Source organism: Pelodiscus sinensis, chromosome 2, assembly GCF_049634645.1.
Source record: "Pelodiscus sinensis isolate JC-2024 chromosome 2, ASM4963464v1, whole genome shotgun sequence".
Lineage (NCBI taxonomy): Eukaryota > Metazoa > Chordata > Testudines > Trionychidae > Pelodiscus > Pelodiscus sinensis.
Genome location: NC_134712.1, coordinates 137518714 through 137543276, shown reverse-complemented (window position 1 = coordinate 137543276; position 24563 = coordinate 137518714). Strand labels below are relative to the sequence as shown.

The 24563-nt window shown below is 46.8% G+C and overlaps 1 protein-coding gene and 1 long non-coding RNA gene across 3 annotated transcripts in view; one reads left to right on the top strand and one right to left on the bottom strand.

Annotated features, from left to right (window-relative positions):
• LOC142827224 (uncharacterized) overlaps positions 1-10988 on the bottom strand; it is a 55789-nt gene extending 44801 nt beyond the window's left edge. The window contains exon 1 of one of the 2 annotated variants that reach the window (XR_012901810.1): positions 10963-10988. This is a non-coding gene — a long non-coding RNA (uncharacterized LOC142827224). Of the gene's footprint in view, positions 1-337; positions 623-10962 lie in introns of those variants that run through there. The other variant, XR_012901809.1, reaches the window with a different exon arrangement.
• A 72-nt stretch (positions 10989-11060) lies between these two features.
• On the top strand, positions 11061-22679 carry CFAP90 (cilia and flagella associated protein 90). Its single transcript, XM_006111044.4, has 3 exons — positions 11061-11306; positions 16860-16976; positions 22319-22679. The coding sequence occupies exons 1-3, from the start codon at positions 11136-11138 to the stop codon at positions 22496-22498; spliced, it is 468 nt and encodes a 155-aa protein (XP_006111106.2). The 5' UTR covers positions 11061-11135; the 3' UTR covers positions 22499-22679.
• The last annotated feature ends 1884 nt before the right edge of the window (positions 22680-24563 follow it).

The following is a 24563-nucleotide window of genomic DNA, read 5'->3' as shown; positions in this document are numbered from 1 at the left end:
CACACACACACGGGTAAAAAGGGTGTCTTTAGCCTGGCACTGACAATGCCAGCATTGACGCCAGGCGACTGCCCCAGGGGAGGGAATTCCATAGTCTAAGAGTAACAGCTGAGAAGGCTCTGCTCCATGTAGATGTCAGCCTTATCTCCATAAGTGGAGGAACACAGAGCAGACCCTCCCCAACTGATCTTATTCCTCAGGCAGGTTCATATGGGAGGAGACGGTTCTTGGGCAGGACTCCCAAGCTGCGTACCTGTTCTTTCAGGGAGAGTGTGACCCGGTCCAGACTAGGAAACACACACACATTCCTAGTTAGATGGTTCCTGATCCATCTTACCTGGATTCAGCCTCAGCCTATTCTACCTCATCCAGTCCATCACCACCTCCAGACACTGGCTCAGATTAGTCACTGCCACCCCTGGATCCGATGTCACAGAGAGATAGACTTGGGTGTCATCTGCATATTGATGGCACTAGCCTCCAGATCACCTTACAGCCTCTCCCCGCAGTTTCATGTAGATGTTAAACAGCATAGGAGACAAGATGGAATCTTGAAGGATCCTGTAGCACAATCGCAACACGGTCAAGCAGCAGCTCCCTAGCCCCACCTTCTGAAAGTGTCCTGACAGGAAGGACCAGAACCACCGTAGTACCGTGCTTCTGATACCCAACTCCACCAGGCACTACAGAAGGATACCACGGTTGATGGTATAAAAAGCCACCAAGAGATCCAAAAGAGTCAACAGGGATGCACTCCCCCATCTCTCTCTCAGCATAGGTTGTTTACTAGGGCAACCAAGGTGGTTTCTGTTCTAAAACCAGTCCTGAAGCCAGACTGAAATGGATCCAGATAATCCATTTCTTCCAAGAAAGCCTGGAGTTGCAATGCCACCACTCTCTTGAATACCAGGAAGGGAATATTAGCAACTGGGCAATTCAAGTCACATGGGTCTAGGAAAGGCTTCTTAAGGGATAGCTTTACCTCCACCTCTTTCAAGGCAGCAGGGACCATCCCAGATCTAAAAGAAGCATTAACAATCCTCTGGACCCAGCCCTTCATCCCTGCTTGGCTTGATTAGTAAGCCATGAGGGACAGAGGGTCAAGCGAGCACATGGTCATTGGCACTCCTCCAAGCACCTTGTCCACATCCTCAGTCTACAAAAACTCAAGCCAATCCAAAGAAAAACTACTCAGTAGTGCACTCAACACATTCCATACCCTGCTTACATGTAGGGTTGCCAGATGGTTTAACCAAACATACCAAACACCTCCCCTGCCCCCCCCCAAAAAAAACGACAGGGGAAAAAAAAGAGGGGAGACCAAAGTTGTGGAGCAGAAAAAAAGGACCCCAAGAGTTAAGCATAAATAAATAAATACAATAAAACAGCATGGCCCCTTTAAGTGTGTGCAGAGTCAGAATAGGGATAGAAAGAGGGAGTGATTGAGCACTAAGACCCAGGGAAGGCATTGCTTCCCCTTGCTTTCAGGTCTTTAGGCTTTTTGCCAGCAGACATCTTGTTTTTTTGGTCCAGCCAGAGGGCAGCTTCCCTGCAGAATCAGGTAAGCAGACAGTCCAGGGGCAGGGGTAGGGATACCAGGTGTCTTCAAAAAAATACCGGACACACTAGATCTCAGACTGGCCGGGAGAGAAGCGGGTTGGGGGGGGGAGCGAGACCCGTAAGCAGAGTTGGCCGGGGGAGATCGGGAGGAGGAGTGGGGGAGAACCAGCCAGCAGGAAGCAGGGCTGGCTGGGGGCAGCAGGACTAGCCAGGGGAGATCGGGGAGGAGCAGAGGGAAGAGAATTGGCCAGCGGGGAACGGGACTGATCCGGGCGCACACAGATCCCGGGGCGCTGCCCGTCCCACACACGGTCCCAGTGAAGCACGAGCGAGTCCGGCCGCAGGGATTCCATCCCGCCCCCCGCCCTTCGTGTAGTTGCATACTGCCTGGCTGGGAGACATGCTCACACAGCGTGAGCGTGTCTACCATCCAGGAAGTTCACAACTACATACTGATACTCCCAGGGCTGTCCTTGGGGTTTATGGTACCCTAGGCTGGATTATTAAACTGGTGCCCCTATGCCTGACTTGCTCTTCCACTCCCTACCTTTTCCCCTTCCCAGAGACCCCAGCAGCCAATCCCTTCCCTCAGACCATGCTGCAGGCAGCTCATTCGGTTCTCTCTAGGACGGAGCCCTGCTGTTACATGCTCCACTGCTTCTTGTCATAGGCGTGCACAGCACATTTCAGTAGGGTGTGCACCCAAAGAATTTTTTTAAAATTTACTCTTTAACCTCCCATTAGTTACACCCCTGATCCCCTGTTAACCATGCCCCAGCCCCCATTAGCCACGCCTCTGGAGGCAACACTCTCGGGTCAAGATGGACACATGACCGAAAGTAAAAGGTGTCATGTGACCCGCCCCCCCCCCCAGGACTCTTCCCACCATCCTCCTACCAATAGGGATTAGTTTAGCCCCCACCAAACCCTCCTCATGCAACTATCCTGCAATTGCATTAACCCAATGTGTGTGACATTAACTCGGGGGCGGAGAGGCTGGGGAAGTGTTCCTTCTAGGAGTTTCCTCCCATAAGCAGAATGAATTTTGTGTTGTGCACCAGTACTGAGTTCATGTGGCTTGTTCGGCTGTGGCACCCAAGTTATTAATAAATATCTTATAAACCTCTACCCTTTCCCTCTGCTGCCATGTTCTCCTCCCTTTGCTCCATCAGCTCCCCTGGTGCCTGCTGCCCCCCAACCCCTCACCCTCCTCTGCTGTCCTGACTCCTGCCCTTCTCACTGTCCTCAGTCGTCCTGCGACCTGCCCCCCTCCACCAGCCCTTCTCTCCCCCCTGTGACCACTCCTCCAGTAGCCCCACTCTGATCATGGCAGCTACCCCTCCTAACACCTATGGAGCTGTGGATCCAGGAGCTACCCCTCTTACGCCTCCCACACCTGCCCTGCCTCTCTCCTCTGGTGCTGGTCCCTTCCCTTGCAGGTGTCTGCCCTTCTGCTTCACCCCCAGAATTCCCTTACCCCTGCACCCTCCTGGTGCCTCCCCCTTCCCTCACTGCCCCTGCCCCCTTTTCCCTCTTTTTCCCTGATGCCCACCCCTTCACTACCCTCTGCCCCCATGCCCTCACATATGCCTTGCTCCATCCCCGCCTTCCTCATGCCCACCCCTACTTTCAAGCCTTCTTCCAGCACCTCCCCCTCCAGCCCCCAATGCCCTTACCCTCTCCTCTCCCAGCATCACCCTGTCCCCCCTCCCACTGACACCTCCCTTCCTGCCCTTTTGCACATTGTCTCCACTTGCCCCCCCCCCGCATTTGTCTCTCTCCTCCACCCTGTCCCTTGGTGCTTGCCCCTTTCTTCTCCTGACCTGCTCCCCCTCCTCATGGCTGGGCGCTTGCAGGGGCTCGGAGGCTCCCTCCACCCCCTCCTCTTCCTCAGCATCTCCCCCGGCCCAGCCATGGCTGGAGCATGCGCCAGCTGCCGCCTGGGTCCACCTCCTCAGCCCACGCAATGGGAGCCATGCCCAGGGCCCTGTGTCTGCCCAAAGCACATGGGGCGCACCACCCCGCTGCCCAGAGTGTGGCGCTGGAGGGGGGGCACCCCAGGCAGAGGCGGGACAGGCCTCAGGAAGGCAGAGACAGAGGCCCAGCTGCTTGCTGTGCCCAGGCAGCATTCGCAGGCCTGGCCCAGCCGCTGTCCCACCTCTAGCCAGGCTCTGCTACCCCACATCCCGCTCGGCACTTCTCCTTCCTCCTCCTCCCCCGATCCACAGCTGGCCATTTTTAAAAATGGCGCTTTTATGCTTTCCAGGTGAAATCCATCTGAGTGCCATATGAGGGAGTCTTGTTTCACTCATCCAAAGGACATGCCCCAGCCATCTCCAGCGTCTCTGCTTGATCTCGTCCACAACATTGTTGATGCCAGTGCGTTGGCTTATCTCCTTGTTGGTAACATGCTGTTCCCAGCGGACTCTGAGGATACGACAAAGGCACCATCCTTCAAATCCTCTGAGTCTGCTCTCAATCTTCTTGTTAGTCCTCCAAGTCTCTACGGCATACAGCGGGACTGAGCACAAATTCGACCTATAGATCTTCAGTTTAGTCCTGGTCTGCAACAGTGACGACTTCCAAATGTGGTTAAACTTTTGGAAGGCTTGCGCTGCCAGGGCAATTCTAGTGAAGATCTCTTTGTCGATGTTGCTGTCCGCCGAGATGTAACTGCTGAGATACCTGAAGTCATTTACTTCCTCTAACTCTTCACCCATTACGGTGGTTTTACCGCTGTTAGTTGTCCTCAGTTTACATAAGAACATAAGAACGGCCGTACTGGGTCAGACCAAAGGTCCAGCTAGCCCAGTATCCTGTCTACCAACAGTGGCCAGCACCAGATGCCCCAGAGAGGGTGGACCGAAGACAATGATCAAGCGATTTGTCTCCTGCCATCCCTCTCCAGCCTCTGACAAACAGAGGCCAAGGACACCATTTTATCCCCTGGCTAATAGCCTTTTATGGACCTAACCTCCATGAAATTATCTAGCTTCTCTTTAAACTCTGTTATAGTCCTAGCCTTCACAGCCTCCTCTGGCAAGGAGTTCCACAGGTTGACTACACGCTGTGTGAAGAAGAACTTTCTTTTATTAGTTTTAAACCTGCTACCCATTAATTTCATCACTTTGGACTTGCCAGGGTGAATTCTGAGCCCAATGCTTCTGGCTGTCTGGTCAACAATGTCGGTCTTTTCTTGGATGTCCTACTGATCATGCGCGAGAAGCGCCAGGTCATCTGCGAAGTCGCAGTCCTCAAGCCGAGCAGTTGGTCCCCATAGCACTCCCCTTGATCTGCCCTCAGTGGCTCTGCACATCACCCAGTCGATGACCACAAGGAAGATAACAGGTGAGATTACACAGCCCTGTCTGACCCATCTTCACATGAAACCAGTCACTCTGCTGTCCTTCATGTTGCACACAGCATTGATTCTCAGTGTACAGGTCCTTCAGGATGTTAATGACCTTCTCAGGGAACCTGTATGCTTGTAGAATCCTCCTGAGTGAGGGGTGGTGGATGCTATCAAACGCCTTCTCAAAATTGATTAAATTAATGTAGAGTGAGGAGTTCCACTCTATTGACTGCTCCACTATGGTGCATAGGACAAAGACCTGGTCCGTGCACGACCTTCCACTTCTGAAGCCAGCCTGTTCTTCCCTGAGGATTTTCTCAATGCCCTTTCACATTCTCTGTAGCAGGACTCTACAGAAAATCTTTCCCGGCACAGACAGCAGATTAATGCCTCTCCAATTCCAGCAGATGGACAGATTGCCTTTTTGGGTAACTTCACAATGATGCCCTTCTTCCAGGCCTCCGGTACCCTCTCTTCTTCCCAGACCCTGTTGAAGAGACCCCTCAGAGCTTGTGCGCTTGCCTTGGGGTCTGCCTTAAGCATTTCAGCAGTGATCTGGTCTTCCTTGGGCGCTGTTGCCCTTCGTCTGTTTGATAGCGTCTGCTATCTCCAGCTCACTGATGTCCCCACATTCCATGTCTACTTGGAGGTTCATACTTCTAATATCAGCCTCTTCCTCTGGGTCTGGTCTGTTGCGAGTCTCCCTGAAGTGTTCCATCCACCTGCTGAGCTGTTCTTTTGCTGTCACCAGCATTTTCCCATTCTTGTCTCTTACTACAGCAGACTTGTTGGTAAAGTCTCCTATAAGAGTCTTGGTGATCTTGTACACTGTCCTAGTATCTCCTCTGTCTACTGCTGACTGGGCCTCCATGGCAATATTGTCCACATACGCTCTCTTATCTCTTCGTACACTTCTCTTCACGGCAATGTTTAGGTCCCTGTAGACCTGTACAGCTGTTATTTTATCTTCGTCACTGTCTGCAAGTGTGTGCTGTTTAACCGCCTTCCTGTTCTCAATGAGCTACCATGTAGCATCTGAAATCCACTCCCTTCTCTGTTTCTTCTTGTACCCCAATACAATCTTGCTGGTTTCCAGGTATACCTTCTGAATCTCCTCAGAGTGGATGGGTATGTCTACACTACCCTCCTAGTTCGAACTAGGAGGGTAATGTAGGCATACCACACTTGCAAATGAAGCCCGGGATTTGAATTTCCCGGGCTTCATTTGCATAAGCGGGGAGCCGCCATTTTTAAAACCCCGCTGGTTCGAACCCCGTGCAGCGCGGCTACACGGGGCTCGAACTAGGTAGTTCGGACTAAGATTCCTATTCCGAACTACCAGTACACCTCGTGGAACGTGTACCGGTAGTTCGGAATAGGAATCCTAGTCCAAACTACCTAGTTCGAGCCCCGTGTAGCCGCACTGCACGGGGTTCGAACCAGCGGGGTTTTAAAAATGGCGGCTCCCCGCTTATGCAAATGAAGCCCGGGAAATTCAAATCCCGGGCTTCATTTGCAAGTGCGGTATGCCTACATTACCCCGCAAGTTCGAACTAGCGGGGTAGTGTAGACATACCCGATATTAGTACCATCTGCTATCAGATCTTCCAGCAGGCTGAATCTGTTGGACAGCTCTAGAGTGAACTGGAACTTCACTGTTGAATGTTTTAGTCTACTGGAGTCAAAGAGCTGGCCACCAGTCTTTCTGTCTGTCCTTTTCAGCCATTTCAGCTTGAGCTGCAACTTGCAAAGAAGAAGATGATGATCGCTGTTGGCATCGGCTCCTCTCAGCGCTCGGACATTTCTCATGGATCTTCTCCACTTCTGGTTGATAGCAATGTGATCAATTTGGTTACAAGTCCTTCTATCTGGAGATATCCAGGTCAACTTATGTATTGTCTTATGTTGAAAGACAGTGCCTCCTATCACCAGACCATTCTCCGGGCACAAATCTACAAAACACTGTCCATTATCGTTTATTTTGCCGACACCCTCTGGGTCCATGCAGGATTCGTAGCCTTCATTATCCGACCCGACTTTTGCATTCAGATCCCCCATTATGATCAAAACGTCGTGGCAAGGTGTCTTGTCTATCTGCTCTTGCAGGTTGCTATAGAATAAGTCCTCCTCCTCCTCTGTTGCTTGTTCGGTAAATGCATAGCATTGAATAATGGTGGTTTTGGCGTAGCTGGAAAAGAATCTTGCTCTGATGATGCAAATAAGGTTGCATCCTACAAAATTAGCATGACACCTAGTACTTGCTAATTCAGACTCATAAGCACCTGAGTTCTACCACATAGCAAAGATCTGGTTTGAATGTAATACAATTTACCATGCATTATTTAGTAACCCAGGATTTTAAAAAAATCATTAAGTTCAGAGATTTAGGGTGTGTCTAGACTACAGGGTTTTTTCGAAAAAAGTGGCCTTTTTTTCAAAGAAACTTCCCCTGCGTCTAGACTGCGGCAGCATTCTGTCGACAGTAAATTGAAAGAACGCGGCAGTTTTTTCGACTGCGGAAAACCTCGTTTCATGAGGAATAACACTTTTTTTTGAAAGTGCTCTTTCGAAAAAAGGTGCTATGTAATGCAAACTGTGCTTTTTTGAAAGAGAGCATCCAGACTGCCTGGGTGCTCTCTTTCGAAAAAGCAGCTTGCTTTCTCAAAAGTACTGGTTGTAGTCTAGACGCTCTTTTTCGAAAGAGGCTTTTTCAAAAGTATCTTTTATCGAAATTATCTTTCGAAAAAGCCTCTTTTGAAAGAAGCTTGCAGTCTAGACGTAGCCTTAGATATCTGCAACGCTCCAAAAAAATTCTTTTAAAAGAATCTTTTTCTTTCTTATCGTAAGCCATTAACACCTATGTAAGCTTTGTTTGAAATGCAATCATGCAAATGTTTTCCTAGCATGCGCACGTGCGCGCACACACACGCACACACACACACACACAGCATGTAGTCTGCTCCCTTTTCCTCCTCCCCCCCACTACACACCCAGCCTAAGAGGACTGCACCAAGTGAATCAGGACAACCCCAACAAAACTGTCCCCTGGCTCCATCTCACTGCACAGATACCAGCATCCACCTCACCCCTGCTTCCCCCACCTTCCCAATGTATTCAAGCCCCTTACCTCCCCATTCCCAGCCCAAAAGGGTTGAAGAGACTGCTGGGTACATGTGTGTGCGCATCCGTCCGTCCGTCCGTCCATCCGTCTGTCCAGCAAACAGTACTCTCCAATCTCCCCTCCCCTCTGACTTTACCCCAAGCCAATTAATAAATAACTTCCTCCCTCCCCCCAGCTGATTAACCCTCCTGTCTCAGCTGTTTATCTCAGCTGCTTTTCTGCTCTGGGAGTTCTTTAGTTCAGCATGCAGCAGCTCCGTTTAACTGCTGTTTACAGGCACCCCACTACTCCCACTGCCCCACCAGGCAGCTGGGTTCCCTATCTGCCTGGGGAGCTTTGAACTTTTGTGTGGGGCTCAGAAAATAGTTGTGCACCTTAGAGGAAACTTTGGAGGAGATGTGACGAAGGCGGAGAAGTAACTTTCCTTCGCCATCAGTACTGCTACAAAGTAGGCTTGTAATTTGGTTCTAACCCGCAATCAATCAGACTCGGCTTGAGTTCTCCTCCAGTGACGCTCTATCTATTGTACCAACCATTTCGTTACCTGCAACTCCCCAGAAAACCAGGGAGCAAACTGGGCTCAACCAGTCCAAAGTGGATGCTTAGGAGCTATCATGTCAACCACCCAGGCTACCTTGATGTTCCATATATCAACCAGGGCATCAACAGGTCCACAAGCCATAATAGATTAACAGTCCCTCAGGGACCTCAGGAAACCCTCCTGATCAATCAGCCATCTTTATTGGTCCCCTGCCTCTGTGGAGGGAGAGGTCAGCAAACAGTCTAAACTTGACCAGGTAGTGATCAGTCCATGACAAAGAGAGTGTAACCACATCCCTTATCCCAAGATCTCTATCACCCCTTGTCCAAAAGACCAGATTGAGCATATGACCTGCCACGTGAATGGAGGCAATTTTTGGGGTGATAGTCCCAAGATCATCATGGTGGCCATTAAGTTTTGAGCTGGACAGACAGGACCGCCTTGGCACGAACATTAAAGTCCCCCAAAACTAAAAGCCTTGGGGTCCTCAACACCACATCTGAGACCACCTTGGCCAGGTCAAGTAGAGCATCTGCCAATGCAGCGAGGTGGTGGTACACAAGCAGACCACCCAACCTATCCCAGCCACCCAACACCAGAAACAAACACTCAAATCTAGCACTTCATTGAACTGGGGCCCTGGCCAGTGAGATAGTATGCTGATAGACAATCACCACACTCACCCCCCGCTCCCTTCAACGTCAAGGCAAGAATGGTGCTGGACCAAGACCCAAGCCAAGCACAACTAGGAAAGGTCAACATCTCCCTCCACACCCAGCCAGATCTCTGTGATACAGGCCAGGTGGGCCCCTTCATCCAAGATTAAATCCTGGATGATAGTCGTCTTGTGGGATACTGACCTGGCATTCAGCAACAGCATCATCAGCCAGTTGTTAAAGTTCCCAGGGTCACTGAGGCTGGGAGCAGGACCAGAATGAGGAATAGCACATAACTGTATAAACCTCATACCCCCTCAGTTGGCATGTCCTGATTCCACCACTATATCTTCCCCCTGCCTGTCACGACTCCCACTATGCCATCTGAACCCTCCCGCTTAGCTATCCCGCCGGTGCCACAATCATAATAATGAAAACAAAAAACAGCACACACACACACGCGCGTGCGCACCCCTTCCTTGACCTTCTGTGTGGGCAGGTAGAGGGAATCATCTCTCACCAAGAACCTTCCTCTGCTCTCCCTGCTCTCACCAGGTATTGAATAGAGATAGAAATGTAGCCGTGTTAGTCTGGTGTAGCAGGAACAAAATACAGGACTATGTAGCACATTAAAGACTAACAAGATGGCTTATTAGGTGATGAGCTTTCGTGGACCAGACCCACTTCCTCAGATCAAATAGTGGAAGAAAACAGTTTCTTGCCATTTCAACCAGAAAGGACATTGTCTCAACAACTTGATTACCTGCATCCTGCTTCAAAGACCTTTTCAGACCACACTTCAAAGAGAATCTTCTGAACTGTCATTCATGCTTAAATTCGACACTTTACGCTTAGGTTTAAACAAAGACATTAATTATCTTACCCATTACAAAGATAGCTTCCCCAATTATCACCTCTAATATCATTAGCTCACAGACATTTACCTGCCCTCCCCCTTCTGTTCTGAAATTTGATTTGTCCTTTTCACATGTGTTCTTTTTTTTAATTGTATCCTTTGGTATATATGGTTGTGACTATTTTCTTCCACTATTTGATCTGAGGAAGTGGGTCTGGCCCACGAAAGCTCATCACCTAATAAACCATCTTGTTAGTCTTTAAAGTGCTACATAGTCCTGTTTTTTGTTCCAGGTATTGAATAGGCTACCGCCTAAACAACAAGTGTGCTGCTCTCACCAGCACAAACGAAAAGAAACACAAACCACAAAATCAAACTATACCACACACAGACACAACAAATCGCTACCACCACGTGGCATCCACCCTCGCCCTCTGTCTGCCCCAAGGCGAGGAGACCCGCCCCCAGCGGTGGCCTCCTGGGTTTAAGCCTGCCCCTGACAATGGCTGCAGGCAACACCTGTTGTAGCTGCTAAGTCTTCACTGGGGAACTAGCGGTTGGACCATTAGATGCAAACAAAGCAGGACCTACAGCGCCGACCCGGTCCTGCAGCCTCCTCAGACTCAAACACTCCCCTCCTGAGCAGCAACAGCTCGCCCCTCGCCGGACCCCTGAGGGCCAGCCCGGCAATATCACCCTAACGCTGCGGTCTCAGGGGAGAACAATTACAACCCCCCCCCCCGCGCCCCGCCCCGTCCCCACACAGAGCCCCCGCAGGAGCAAAGCGCCGCCGCTCAGTGAAAGGCGCGCACGAGCCGGTGCCCAGCTACAGCCCCGCGACCGCACCCTGCGAGCGCTTTGCGGGGCACAACTCACCTAGGGCCGCTGGGCGTCCCCCCGCGCCTACTGCCACGGCCACTCATCCCCCCCCCCTTTAGGTGTGACCTCACAATTGGCCACCAAGCGGTTTCCTGGTAACCACGGAACACAGACAGTCGGGCGCAGCGGACGCCGCCGCAGGGCCTGACTGGCCGGGCTCTGGCTGCGGGATGCAGAGCGCCCCGGGGGGGGCGGAACCCGGCGGGCAGCAGGAGGAGAAATCCGCCGAGGAGAGGACCGGGAAACACCAGCTGCCGCTCTCCGCCCAGTCCGCCTTCAGCTACATCCCGCCCAGCCGCAGGGACCCCCCGGAGCACAGCTACTTCCACCAGGCAGTCAAGGTGTGGGGGAGCAGTCGGGAGAGCAGGGCAGGGCGTGGGGAGGACAGAGCGGCGTGGGGCGGGGAGAGGGAATGAAAATCGGAGGGATGGGAAAAGAAGGGGCAGAGGAGCGAAAACGAAGAGGCTACTGCAGGGGGCAGCGGGTATCACACGCACGGAAGTGCAAGGAAGGAAATAGGCGTTTGCACATTTCACCTGGAGAGGAAAATGCATTCTTGACTCACCATCCCACCCTGAAATCTCAACCTCTGCTTAAAATATGCACAGCTCGGGCCCCTGAGTAGTCAGCACCCATCATCTCCCCTAAGTAAAATAATTAATGCCAAACAGAATGTTCAGCTCTGTTTGCTCTTTAGGGTATAATTTACAGAAAAACAGGTTACATTGGGATTTACTGAGCCTTAGCCAAATTAATAAAGGGTATGTATAATTTCATCTTTTTGGCAGCCTTTTATGCAGTCCAATTAAATCCAGGAACACGTATTTGCATATACAGGCTGCTAATCAGATTTGGATGGATTGATTTTAGTCCCAATAGACATGAGAAGAAATAGGAGGCACCAAATGAAATGACTAGGTAGCGGGTTTAAAACGAATAAAAGGAAGGACTTTCCGCAATGCATAGTCAACTTGTGGAACTCTTTGCCAGAGGATGTTGTGAAGACCAGGACTTCAACAGGGTTCGAAAAAGAACTTGATAAATTCATGGAGAAGTCCAACAATGGCTAGTAGTCTGGGGCGGAGGGTAGGAGGGCAGGCAGGGTAGGAATGTTTTCCCTAGTGTGTCTTTGTTAGATGTTGGGAATGGGTGAGAAGGGAGGGATCACTTGATTACCTGTTTTGTTTGTTCCCTTTGAGGTACTTGGCATGGGCCACTGTCAGAAGACAGAATCCTGAGCTAAATAGATCTTGGGTCTGACCCAGTATGGCCGTTCTTATGACAACACAACTATCTGAAAGTTGATGTCAATATTTTAAAGGCACATAAATCAACTGTGTTAGAATGGCACACTTTTGCCTTTATGCTGGAAAGTCCACTTTAATGCTTTCTTAGCACCTTTCATTTTCAAAGTTCTTTGCAAAGTATAATTAATATTTATAGTGCTGTGGGAGGAGGAAAGGTATTGAGGAAAATAATGCAGAAAGGTTAGGTAACTTGTCCAAAGCCACGCAGGGAGTTGGAGTGAATTTTAACAAAACACACCGAGCTGACAAATTTTGTTCTCCCTTTGAACCTGTAAGCATATTTCAGATCATAATCTTATAGAAAATATCTCAATAAGGATCTATACTTGGCATAGCTAAGGTATCCAATTTCTGCTAGATGTCTGTGATGTTCTGAGATACGTTGTGTTAACCCTGATAGCATACAGCAAAGGTCTCTGTAAAGATAATGGAGATGTGTTCTGTGCAAAGCCAAAGTTTTGCTTTAAAGTGGTCACTGTGCAGCAGGCACACAGAGTTCTCAGGGGAGCATTTGAACTTAAGCTGTTTGGAGGTAGGCAGGCATGGTGAGGGGCCTGGCCCGGGTATGATTCTGAAATTGGGATGAGGATGGGGGGATGGGGTCCTCTGTGCCCAGTACACACGGCTTCCCAGGACAGTGCTATTTTCCCATCCCGCAGGAGCCCACCAGCAGGAGGTGGGGGCTGCAGTCTGGTCATGCCAGTGGGGGAGGGCAGCTTTCCTCTGTTCCTGGTACACATGGCTTCCCAGGAGGGTGCTACTTTCCCATCCTACATGAGCCTGCAGCAGGCAGGGGAGGAATGGGGTCTGGTCATGCCAGAGGGGCAGCCTGTGGCCAGGAGGGAAGGAAGAAAGCATTAGAGGCTAAAGCCATGCTAGCAGCAGAGGCAGCAGCTAATAGCTTCCCCTCCTCCTCCCAGGTTGTCATGCGAGATATCAGTCTTCTCCAAACCACATGGAGTGATTGGGAGTGGATGCTGACTGAATGTGGCCAGAAACGTTATCCTTCTTCTGTCATGCTTTGTGGTTCATTGACACCAGACCACTGACTGGTGGCTTGCTGTGGGAAGCTGTCAAACCATGGAAGATGGAGTAACGCTGGCCTTCTCAGAAACCTTGTGAGAAGGATCAAAGAGTTCCTGTCTGAGAGTTTCAAGGAGATATGCAGGGAGGATTCCAGACATCTCCAGACAGGTTAACAAGCTTTTCTGGGCTCCCTGGACTGTGTAGGCACAGAGCACTCTGCACATCACACCCAACTGCTTTAACCTGTGTGTAGTAAGAAAAAAATTGTGAACTCACCAGAAGTGCCCTCCACAGGATGGGTGCTTGACTGGGAAATGTCCTGGGAGGAGAGGACTGGGGGATACTTATCCACATTGTGGGAATGTGCAATGTAGTGCTATGCATTATGGGAAAGTGAGAAATGTCCCATCAATCTCTCTTTGCTTCCATTTTCATGCCACTTGAATGACAGTCCTTGCTACGAACCACAGATCCCACAGTTCTCTCCCATGTTGTATTCAACATGCTTAGGAAATTGCAGCAGAGCTACTTATGCCATTGACAGCAGAGGACTCAGATGTGGATTACAATGTGATAGGGACAGCATTGACTTAGCTTTGCTTTGGGCTGTCACAGATTAGCTGTGCACTGTAGACTGTTGCTTTTAGGCTAGATAAATCAGCATTGAGTGATGGAATCGCATTGTCATGAAGGTGAAGACAAATGGGTACAGAATTTTCAGGTACATAAAGCAACCTTTCTGCAGCTGTGTGCTGAGCTAGCCCCTGAAACTGCCACACAAAGACACCAGAACGAGAGCTGCTCTCTCTGTAGAGAAGCATGTTGCCATCAATTTGTGGAGGCTGCGGACTCTCAGTTGCTATGGTTCAGTTGCAGATCAGTCTGGAGTAGGGACATCTACCATTGGAGTAGCACTTATGCAAGTGTGCAGGCAATAAATCACATTTTGCTGCATAGGATTGTGACTCTGGGAAATGTAGATGACATAGTAGCTGGCTTTGCTGACATGGGCTTTCCAGACTGTGACGGGGCAATCGATGGCACATATATTCTCATTGATACCCACCTTGACATTGATACCCACCTTGCCTCAGAGTACATTAGTTATAAGGGATACTTCTCCTTGGTGCTTCAGGTGCTTGTGGATCACCATGGGCATTTCACAGACATAAATGCAGGGTGGCCTACAAAGGTGCACAATGCATGTATATTCAGGAAGAGTGGACTGTTCAGAAAGCTGCATGCTGGGACTTTCTATCCAGGCCAGAAAATTACTGTGGATATGCCCATAGCGAATACTAGGTGACACGACTTACTCATGAAACCTTACATGGGCCACCTGGATAGCAGTAAGGAGCTGTTGAACAACAGGCTAAGTTGATGTTACATGATTGTTGAATGTGCCTTCGGCAGATTGAAAGTGAGATGGAGGTGTCTTTAAGGCAGACTGGACCTTTTGGAGGCTCATATCCCCAAGGTGGTGGCTGTATGCTGTTGCTTACGTAATTTGTGTGAGAGTAGGGTGAAGAGTTTGTCCATGAGTGAAACAACAAGGTGCAGTGCCTGGATGCACAGTGTGAACAACCAGACACTCATACTGTCAGAGGAGCCCATAGGGTGGCTATCAATGTCAGTGAAGCTTTGAGGAACCACTTTGACAATGAGGGGCGCTGGCATTTCTGTGTGTTGGATTTGCATCCCTACCTCATTCCACTGCTCATCCTAGCAAGGAATTCTCATGTAACCCATGGACTATTTCAGGCTTCTACAAGGGCTAGAGTGATTGATGTGGTTTGTGTCACAAAAAAATAAACTCATGGAAACCTGCATCACATTTATCTTTATTGACATCTTTCTACCATTAAACCCACAAGTTGTCAATAGCACACATGAAAATACACAAACTAAATATCCCTAAATCAAACTGCAAAGTTCTCAAGCAGCACTTTTCTTTCTTTGCCACTGTGTAATTTTCAATTATTGTTGATGGAACTTATATTGTCAGGTTGCATGTACACAATGAAACTGATGTTTACTGACATTTACCTACAAAAAGTGTTCCATGTCTAATTTAGGGATGTTAAATTTAGATTAATTAACTAATTGAATAGTCGATGGAATTTAAATAGACTATTCAATTAGTTTATAAGGACGCCTCTGCTTTTGACTGTAGCAAGAGCCCTGCTGGGAGCATGGGGCTTCCTTTTGAAATATACAAAAGGCCCATTAGGGCTCTTGTACATTTCAAAAGGAAGCCCCTCAGGGAGCGAGAGGCCAGTCGGGGACTCCCCCACTGGCCCTGCGCTTCCTTTACCTCCCCTGCCCCCCGTGGAGACAGTGCTGGGGGAGAATAGGCTTTTAAGCTGGCTCCTGTTTCCCTCTGCACTCCCCCCCCCCATCTCTTTCTAATAGAGGCAGCAAGTGGGGGGGGGGGGGGGAGGGAAGTGACTAGTCACATCACTAATCAACTATCCAATAAGCTTCTGCTTATCGGATAGTTGACTAGTCAATTGGTCTCTTACATCTCTAGTCTAATTACTACTGCATCATTGCTGAGCCAGAAAGGAAGGTTGATGTTTTGAAAATTTCACTTTTTCAGATTTTTAGGTCACGTGTCACAAGAGCAGGATGCTAGGTTGAGAATTTCTCCAGTCAAAGTGCTGAGCCTTTGATGATTTTCATAAGTGATATGTATTGCAAAAGGTCTTTTCTTCTTTCAAATATTTTTTTCTGAAACATACATGGTTCAGTATTTGAAGACCATAATAAATCTCCGCTAACTGTGCCTCTAGCTAATTGTGCATTTTTTTAGCACTTAGGGATTTCAAGGACTCAAGGCTTCATTTCTTGTATATAGAAAACTAGTGCTGCAATCAGCTGGAGTCTTGACTATACCAGGAATACAAGACTTGGATTCACTGGTGACACTAAATAGAGCTCTGAGATTTTAATATTAAAAGATGTTTTAATAGCGCTGTCATTTTTATGTTTCTTTGAAGGGTGGTAAGTGTTCATTTATACATATTATTGGAACCAGAGATTACTCATACAGTATGTTACTGAGCTGTGCAAATATATGCATTAACTTGAAGGTAAAAGCTGATTCACAGAGTACTTCCAATATCTATTTCTTTCAAAATGAACTTCAAAACTGCCTTTCTTTCTCCATTTTCTTCAGTCAAAATGTCTCTTTAATCAAGTGTATGTGTTTCTTGTAGAAAAGTAGTTTAAGAAGGAAACAGATTTAAGCACCATGTGGCTACTGTAAATTACAAAGTGAAAAACAGGGAGATAAAATACTCTGAAAATTGTCTAGCAGTATTTTTTTCAGGTACTGTACAAGTTGTTTTGGTTTCACATTTTCACAAATTAGGCAAATCCATAAAAGAATTGTAACAATTGTTCAGAATTTTTCAAAATAGTACCCTGAATGTTGCTAATAACCAATGTTCTTCACAGCATCCAGTACTTCACATGCACCGTTTAATAGTGCTATCACATTATTTTATACCTCACGATGTTGAATAACACTGTAAGTTATTATGTTTTCTTTATCCTAAGACAGGAATTGTTTCCACATATGATTCCATTTTTAAGAGGCCAATGGGTTACAATGAAAAACTCCACCGATGTGACAGAGAACATGCAAATAGTCGAGGTCTTAACATTAATGATGAGGTAAGGTTTATAAACTGACATTAAAGTGGCTTCATTCATTTTGACAACACTAGAGTTAGATGCCTACATTCCTATACAATTAATGGGGAGACCGGCGTGACAGAGACCACTTCACAATGAGGCCCCTGGTTCTTTGTACAGAACTCTTACCTCAGACCTCACAAACTCACTACACCAAGCATGAATTTTACAAGCTATTTATCCATAAAGAGTAACACTTAGGATGCCTATAGAATCCTTGTAAGTGGTCAGACTTCATAATCATTGTGAAATATATGACCAAGTCATATTTAAGGAATGATGTATTTATATTAAAATTACATTTTATGGACTTGAAGTAAAGGCTTGTCACTGGGGTAATCTCACTGATGACCCATTCAGATAAGAGGAAATTGTCATCTCCCCCTAGCCAGCTGGCCAGGTAATGCCAGGCTATATTGCCTACCTTTGCCCCCTCCCAGAACATTCAATGGAAAACCATCAGATACAATTGCAAATGATCAGAACCATTTGGAGGTGAAGAGGAATATTAGCGAGAACAGGAGATTGCCTTGGTTATGAAAAAAGACAAAAATATTGTTTCAGGGTAACAGGGTGTAGGAAAACACACTCTAGATCCATTCACTGACGAAACCCCTTAACAAGTGAGGATCTTTCATGAGCATGTAGCTTTTAATTGTCATGGAACCAGCCAGATTGGACTGAACTTTGTTATATAGCAGAGGTAATTATTGAAAGTGTAGACCCAAGTTTGCATTTTAGCATTGTGTCTTGCATTATAACCACTTGTTTTCACCACTTAGTTGCATCTTTATTTTTTCTTAAATAATTAACTACTTTTTTATTATTAGTGCTGGCAAGTGCTGTGTGATTTAGAGGAGCAGGGGTTGAAGATGAAATCAGTGGCATTGGAATAATGTTTATAATGAGGGCGCTTAAAGCCTTTGAACTAAACTGGGAAGTCCTGTATATGATGTTAACCATTTCAAGCCAGGAGGTGCTACTTCACCTTCAGTACCCCTATTTCCAGCACCCTTGGTCAAACTAGTACATTGGGATACATTACAATTTTGGGTGCATAGAATCTGGCTAGTGTCATGGGTTGGATAGTACAGGGGAATGATTCAAAAGGACTCTGGAGTTAGGGTGCACTTTTTATTAACCTGCAAGGCAAAGACAAGGCTGGTATAATATGGAGGAGAGTGCTTGAATGGCTGATGGTACTAGGGAACTAACACCCAGTTACTAGACGCAAGGCTGCCTCACACTGGAGACAGGGGGTAACTAGTTGACTAATTGTCCTGGGTATCCCAAGAACTGTCATAATAGGTGCCTTACACTGTTATCCATAAAGTGAGCACACTAGGCAGGGAGCCGCCTAAGTGAACCAGTGGTAGACACCAACCAGAGAGGGGACATGCTAAGTCCTGCCCCTCTCTGAGATAGGCACTTAAGTCCAGTTGGCACATGGACGCCTTAGTGTGCTAGTCATCTCCTAACAGGGCAGATAGGTGCTAGGCTCCCTAAGCTGTTTGTCAAGCCTGAAACAACACAGGTGTGAACAGGAGGACTTCCCTTTTAACCTCTATCCCAGGAGATAGGGTACTCACCTGGGATCCATTTCAAGTCTTACCTCCACTTGAAGAGTAGGGATTTAAACATGGATCTGCTACCTCACCGATGAGTACTCTAACCCTGGGAACATGCTCAAGAAAGGGTTTCCTTTTGAAGTGTCTCCTGTTGAAGTTGTTCCACAGAATGTGAGATTAACTATAGCCTAATAGTTAGGGAACTCACATGAGACATTGAAGCTCACTGTTTAACTTCGTTCTACCCTGCAGAGAGAACAAGGAAGGCAAGGGAGCACTTGAACTGGGGTCTTCCACATCTTGGCTGAGAACCCTTGGCTAAAGAGCTCCTTCTTCCCACCCACCTCTGAGCTGTTTGTTTGGGGTTCCATGTATGATCTAAACTGCCAAATGCCTATCCTTCCCAGTTTGTGATTCTCACTGGGGCTCAGATATCCAAACCCTCATCTCCCACCTATCTCAAGGAAGTAGTGCACGTGTTCAGACAGGAGAAAAACGTCTAGCGTGAGACTGCAGGACATATGTGCAGAGGTAACAGTTTAGATGCTGAATGAGTTTTAGGCATCTTCAGCATTAATCAACAGCCAAGCAGGAGTTCTATGGCTCAATGGAGACTTAGACTCCCAGGCTGTCTCTAGACTGGCAAGTTTTTCCGGAAAATCAGCAGCTTTTCCTGAAAAACTTGCCAGCTGTCTACACTGGCCACTTGAATTTCCGGAAAAGCACTGACGATCTCATGTAAAATTATCAGTGCTTTTCCGGAAAAACTATGCTGCTCCCGTTTGGGCAAAAGTCTTTTCCGCTAAAAGTATTTTTGGAAATTCATGCCAGTGTAGACGTAGCCCCAGAGTATCCTAAGCCAAGGTCAGGGAAAGTAAAGCCATGCCTTCCAAAGTGGATAGACGGGTGTGGATGTTGCAGCAAAGTCTAGTCACCCAAATAGAGACCAAAAGTGTCAGACAGCCATCTACCTCGGTTGCTATCCCAAATCGCTCCCAGTACTGCAAAGTCCATTGATATTTTTAATGCACTAGCTCAAGCAGTGCTAGCATGTTTCTATCTACCTCAGTGGGGATGTACACACTGCCTGCTGCAGTACAGATCTACTATAACACAGATCGCCTATTTCCCTGCAGTAGCCATATCCCCACTGCATCTTTTCTGTATCCTCAGGGCATAGTAGAATTTTAGGAGCAGAGCTAGACTGAAACCATTCTCTGCAGAATTCCCTCTTGGGGCTTTTCAGATGTCTTTGTGGAGATATTATTGTAAGAGTTAACACTGCCTTTAGGGACACCAGCACGGGAGGACAACTGCTCTGTTAGGAAGCTCTAAGAATGGTGAGAAGTACCTGATTTCCCTGTGGGTCTTGGGATTCTGTGTAGACCAGGGAACATTCCCCATGTCTCTTCTGTATCAGCAACTTCCTCCTGCTAGTGCCTAGAAGCCTTCATGGAGTATTTGACTTATCTCCATGTGTGAGGTCAAAATTCTGGTTGGGGCATGGTTTGTATTTCCTCACATTAAATTCCTTTTATGTTAGCAGTGTTTATATGTACAAGTGGGGTGTCAGGGTTGGAAATACACCAATGAGTTCTATGGCACCTTAAAGACAAACAGATTTCTAAGCTTTCTTGGGTAAAAACCACTTAGATGCATGGAGAGTAGGGGCCCATTGTGCTAGGTACTGTACAAACATACAAGTTATCTGATAAATTTGGAGTCCTATCCATGCTTTAGATGCTGGAAGGAAGAGAGGTTTTTGTCTCTTCTGCCTCCAGCATCTCCTAGTTCCTATGACTCAGAAACTTAATATAACAACAGCCATACTAGGTCAGCCCAAAGATCCATCTAGCCCAGTATCCTGTCTTTCAACAGTGGCCAATGCCAAGTACCCCAGAGGGAATGAACAGAATAGATAATCATCAAGTGATCCCTCCCCTCCTAGCCTCTGACAGAGACTAGGGTTGCTATTCCTGCCCAACCTGGTTAATGAGCATTGATAGACCTATTCTCCATGAATTTATCTCATTCTTTTTCAAACCCTGTTAAAGTCTCAGTGTTCACATCCTTTGGCAAGGAATTCCCCAGGTTGATTGGGCATTGCATGATGAAATATTTCCTATTGTTTGTTTTAAACTTGTGACCTATTTCATTTGGTGACTCCTAGTTCTTATATTATGGGAATAATAACTTTTCCTTATATACTTTTTCCATACCAGTTATGATTTTATAGTCCTCTATCATATCCCCCCCTTAGTCTCCTCCTTTCTAAGCTGAAAAGTCCCAGTCTTTCTAATCTCTCTTTATATGGCCGTTTCAAGCCCCTAATCATTTTTGTTGCCGTTTTTCTGAACTTTTTCCAATGCTAAGATATCTTTTTTAAGATGAGGCGACCACATCTGTACACAGTATTCAAGATGTGGGCAAACCATGGATCTATACAGAGGCAACAAGATATTCTTTGTTTTATTCTCTACCCCTTTTTAAATGATTCATAACCTTGTTGGCTTTTTTGACTGCTGGCGGTTTATATTTATACCCAGTTCACATTTGCAAGATCAGTGGCAGAACTAGGGAACTACCAAATTCCTGGCCATGAAAAACACATCAGACTGTGGAATCTAGTCTTATGTGTGCTTTTACCCTGTACTATGCACATTTCAGAGGGGAAACAAGTGTTTTTCAAATTGTAGGTCTTGACCCAAAAGGGCGTTGCCAGGGGATCACAAGGTTATTTTAGGGGGGTTGTGATACTGCCACCCTTAATTCTTTACTGCCTTCAGAGCAGGATGGCTGGGAGAATGGCAACTGCTGACAGGGCCCAGATATGCATGCAGAGCAACTACCAACAGTAGCACAGAATTGTAGCATCATAACCCCCCTAAAAAAACATTGCAACCACTATCCCCAACTCCTTTTTGGGTCAGGGACCCTACAATTACAACACCGTGAAATTTCAGATAAAATAGCTGAAATCAGAAAATTTATGACTGAAATTGACCAAAATGGACCATGAATTTGATAGGGCCCTTTTCATAACCATAAGGAGTTTTTTTTTTTAAATGAGACCTTTTATGGCACAGAAATCTGCGGCTTAGTTCTCTATAATCTCCAGGGAAAGCTGCCTGCTTACTAGGGGTGAATCAGTGAGCTGATATTTTCAAGCTCAGATTTTATTAATTCATCTTTTACAGTAAACTGTAGGTAGAATACATGAAGGTGTTACTGACATGGCAGAGCATGAAAACCGGATGGGAACATTACAAGCATCGCAGCCACAAGTGCTTTGTACAAGTCATCCCAAATGTGTGCTAATAAAACCTCTTTACTGTCCCAAAAGAGCATAATAAATTATTACGTGATCTGAATCACATGGAAATCACCTCCACCTATTTAGGGTTGGACATGGGTATAGGTATGTACATATCACTATATGGTTATTCATAGCTTATTTCCATATCCTGGTGCCACAACGATGCATTCATGTTTAATCACTGTTAAAATTCAGTCAGGAATTGGAATTATGGACAACATACCAGTGATCCAAACCTCATTGTAACTGTTTATGCCAAACAAATGTGCCTTGTACTAACAAACATTATGCAATTCTATCTAGGCAGAGGGCTCACATCTCACCAGCTGCTACACCTGATGTAGCAACCTATATTTTGTCGCAACAGTGACTCCTTTACTCTTTTCCATGTGTATTGATTTGGATTTTATAATCCTTAACGTATAATGTTCTTACAGGAATTGGCAAGACCCATTGCTGTTTTGTCCTCTTCAGAGTATGGGAGACACATAAACCAGCCTGTAGAGCAATCAATCAGAGATTATGCAAGGATCAACCGTGTGCAGGAAGAGTTCTACAGGAAAAATGGAATCACCTGCTTGTTGGAAAAACCTTCTCAAATCCTTGAACCATCCTGAAGCTCCTGACCCATAGCCACATGAAGCAGTTTGCACAGCAATAAAAAAGGGTTTCCCTTTTCCTGTAACATGCTGACCACCTAAAGGAGAGTAACTTCGATAAAAAAATGAAGCCCTAATTGCTGTCAATTTCATGCTAATGTAAACGGACCTTGACATTTCATTAAACTCTTGCAAATGATTTTCTGCACCAATTTTCAATGACATTAATGTATTTCGAAAGGATAGAGTATGTTTCTTCTTCATAGCATTTACAAACATCAACTCAAAATCTACACAACCATACCTATCAGATTAGTATTATTATCCTGATGAAAAAACAGAAAGAGGATAAGGCTAAGATTTTCCAAAACAGGTGCTGAATCTATAATCTGATCTGAAAATATATTCTATCTGGAAACAAAATTTGTTGAAATTTTTGGCAAACTGGAAATTAAAAAAAATCATTTGTGGGTGAAAATAACCTCAGAAGCTTGTTTCTTTCACCAACATAAACTGATCCAATAAAAAATATTGCCTCGCCTTTTCTCTTTGATTTTTTTGGACCAGAACATTTTATGTTTCCATCAACCCTGAGATGGGGGCAATACCCCTCAGAATGCCCATGTGACACAGCAAGGTCTTGTAGGCTTCCAATCCTCTTTCAGGCTATGTCTACACTATGGGGGTTTTCTGGGATACCAGAGTATCCAAGAAAAACTCCACCGTATTCTGGGAATGCATCTGCTCTTCTGCTTTTTTTTGTGGAACAGCAGATGCGCTCTTTCGGAAGCCTTGTCTTCCTCCTCCCACAAGGAAGAAGGGCTCTTCCGAAACAGGAGGCTTTTCCAAAATTTGGCCCAGCATAGACAGGCCAAATTTCGGAAAAGCCTCTTCTGAAAAAACTATTGGAAAAAGTTTGCATGCCTTTTTCTGACAGATCATTGTAGTGTAGACATAGCCACAGACATGCAAGGATTCCCAGACCCAGGAACTGAAAACAACAGACTCTAGATGATCTTCCACTCAGGCAAATCAACCTCAAACTGTGGGGAACTGGTTGGCAGCTCTGACAGAAGTCTGCATTTCAAAAACAATTAAGAGGAACACTTAACTTACATCTGTACAGGGATAAAAAAAACCAAAGGTGGTCCAATTCAGCTGACCAGAGCATGCATGCTAAGCTGAAAAATTGCTAACAGACATTCAGGCTTGGACTGGACCCTTCCCATTGCAGCATCCCAGAGCAGTGACTCCAGCTCAAGCCTGAACATCTACAAAACAATTTTTCAGACCAGAGCCTGAATCCTGTGAGTCAGAGGGTACGTCTACACTACAACATTAATTCGAACTAACTGAGTTCGAATTAGTTAATTCGAACTAAGCTAATTTGAACTAACGGATCTAGACTAAAAAACTAGTTCGAATTAGCGTTTTGTTAATTCGAACTAGCATGTCCACATTAAGTGGACCCTGAACCGGGCTTAAGGCTGGCCGGAAGCAGTGCCGGCAGGGCATCAGAGGAGGACTTTAGAGCGTGGAGATGCTGTCTCAGGCTAGCCGAGGGCTGTGCTTAAATGGTCCCGACCCCCACCCCGGACTGACAGTTCTCGGGGGTGCCCTGCTTGCAAAGCAGTCCTGGCGTGGAGTGCCTGGAGTACCCACACTGGGCACATCACAGCACTCAGCCATCAGACTGGCTGCTATCTGGGGAGAGGGGACAATTGGGGGGCTGCAGATCTTTCACCCCCAGAAGCCCGCAGAGCCAGCCCATTCCTGCCCATCGGGGGCTCGTGCCCCATTCCTCCCTCACCTCCTTCCACTTACCCTTTCCTAGCCCCTCTTCTTGATGTACAAAATAAAGATAATGTGTCTTCCAAAATGGAATCTGTCTTTATTGAACAAAACTGGGGGAGACTGGGAAAAGGAGGTGGGAGAGGGGAAGAGAGAGGCTGGGAGAGGGGAGGGCAACTAAAATGATCAGGGGTTGGGAACAGGTCCCATATGCAGAGAGGCTAAAGAGACTGGGACTTCTCAGCTTAGAAAACAGGAGACGGAGGGGGGACAGGATAGAGGTCTCTAAAAG

Excerpts from the sequence above, each read along its gene's own strand:
- CFAP90 (XM_006111044.4), top strand. The coding sequence starts at position 11,136 with ATGCAGAGCGCCCCGGGGGGGGCGGAACCCGGCGGGCAGCAGGAGGAG. Across the intron at positions 11,307-16,859 it reads ACTTCCACCAGGCAGTCAAG|ACAGGAATTGTTTCCACATA; the intron begins GTGTGGGGGAGC and ends CTTTATCCTAAG. Across the intron at positions 16,977-22,318 it reads GTCTTAACATTAATGATGAG|GAATTGGCAAGACCCATTGC; the intron begins GTAAGGTTTATA and ends ATGTTCTTACAG.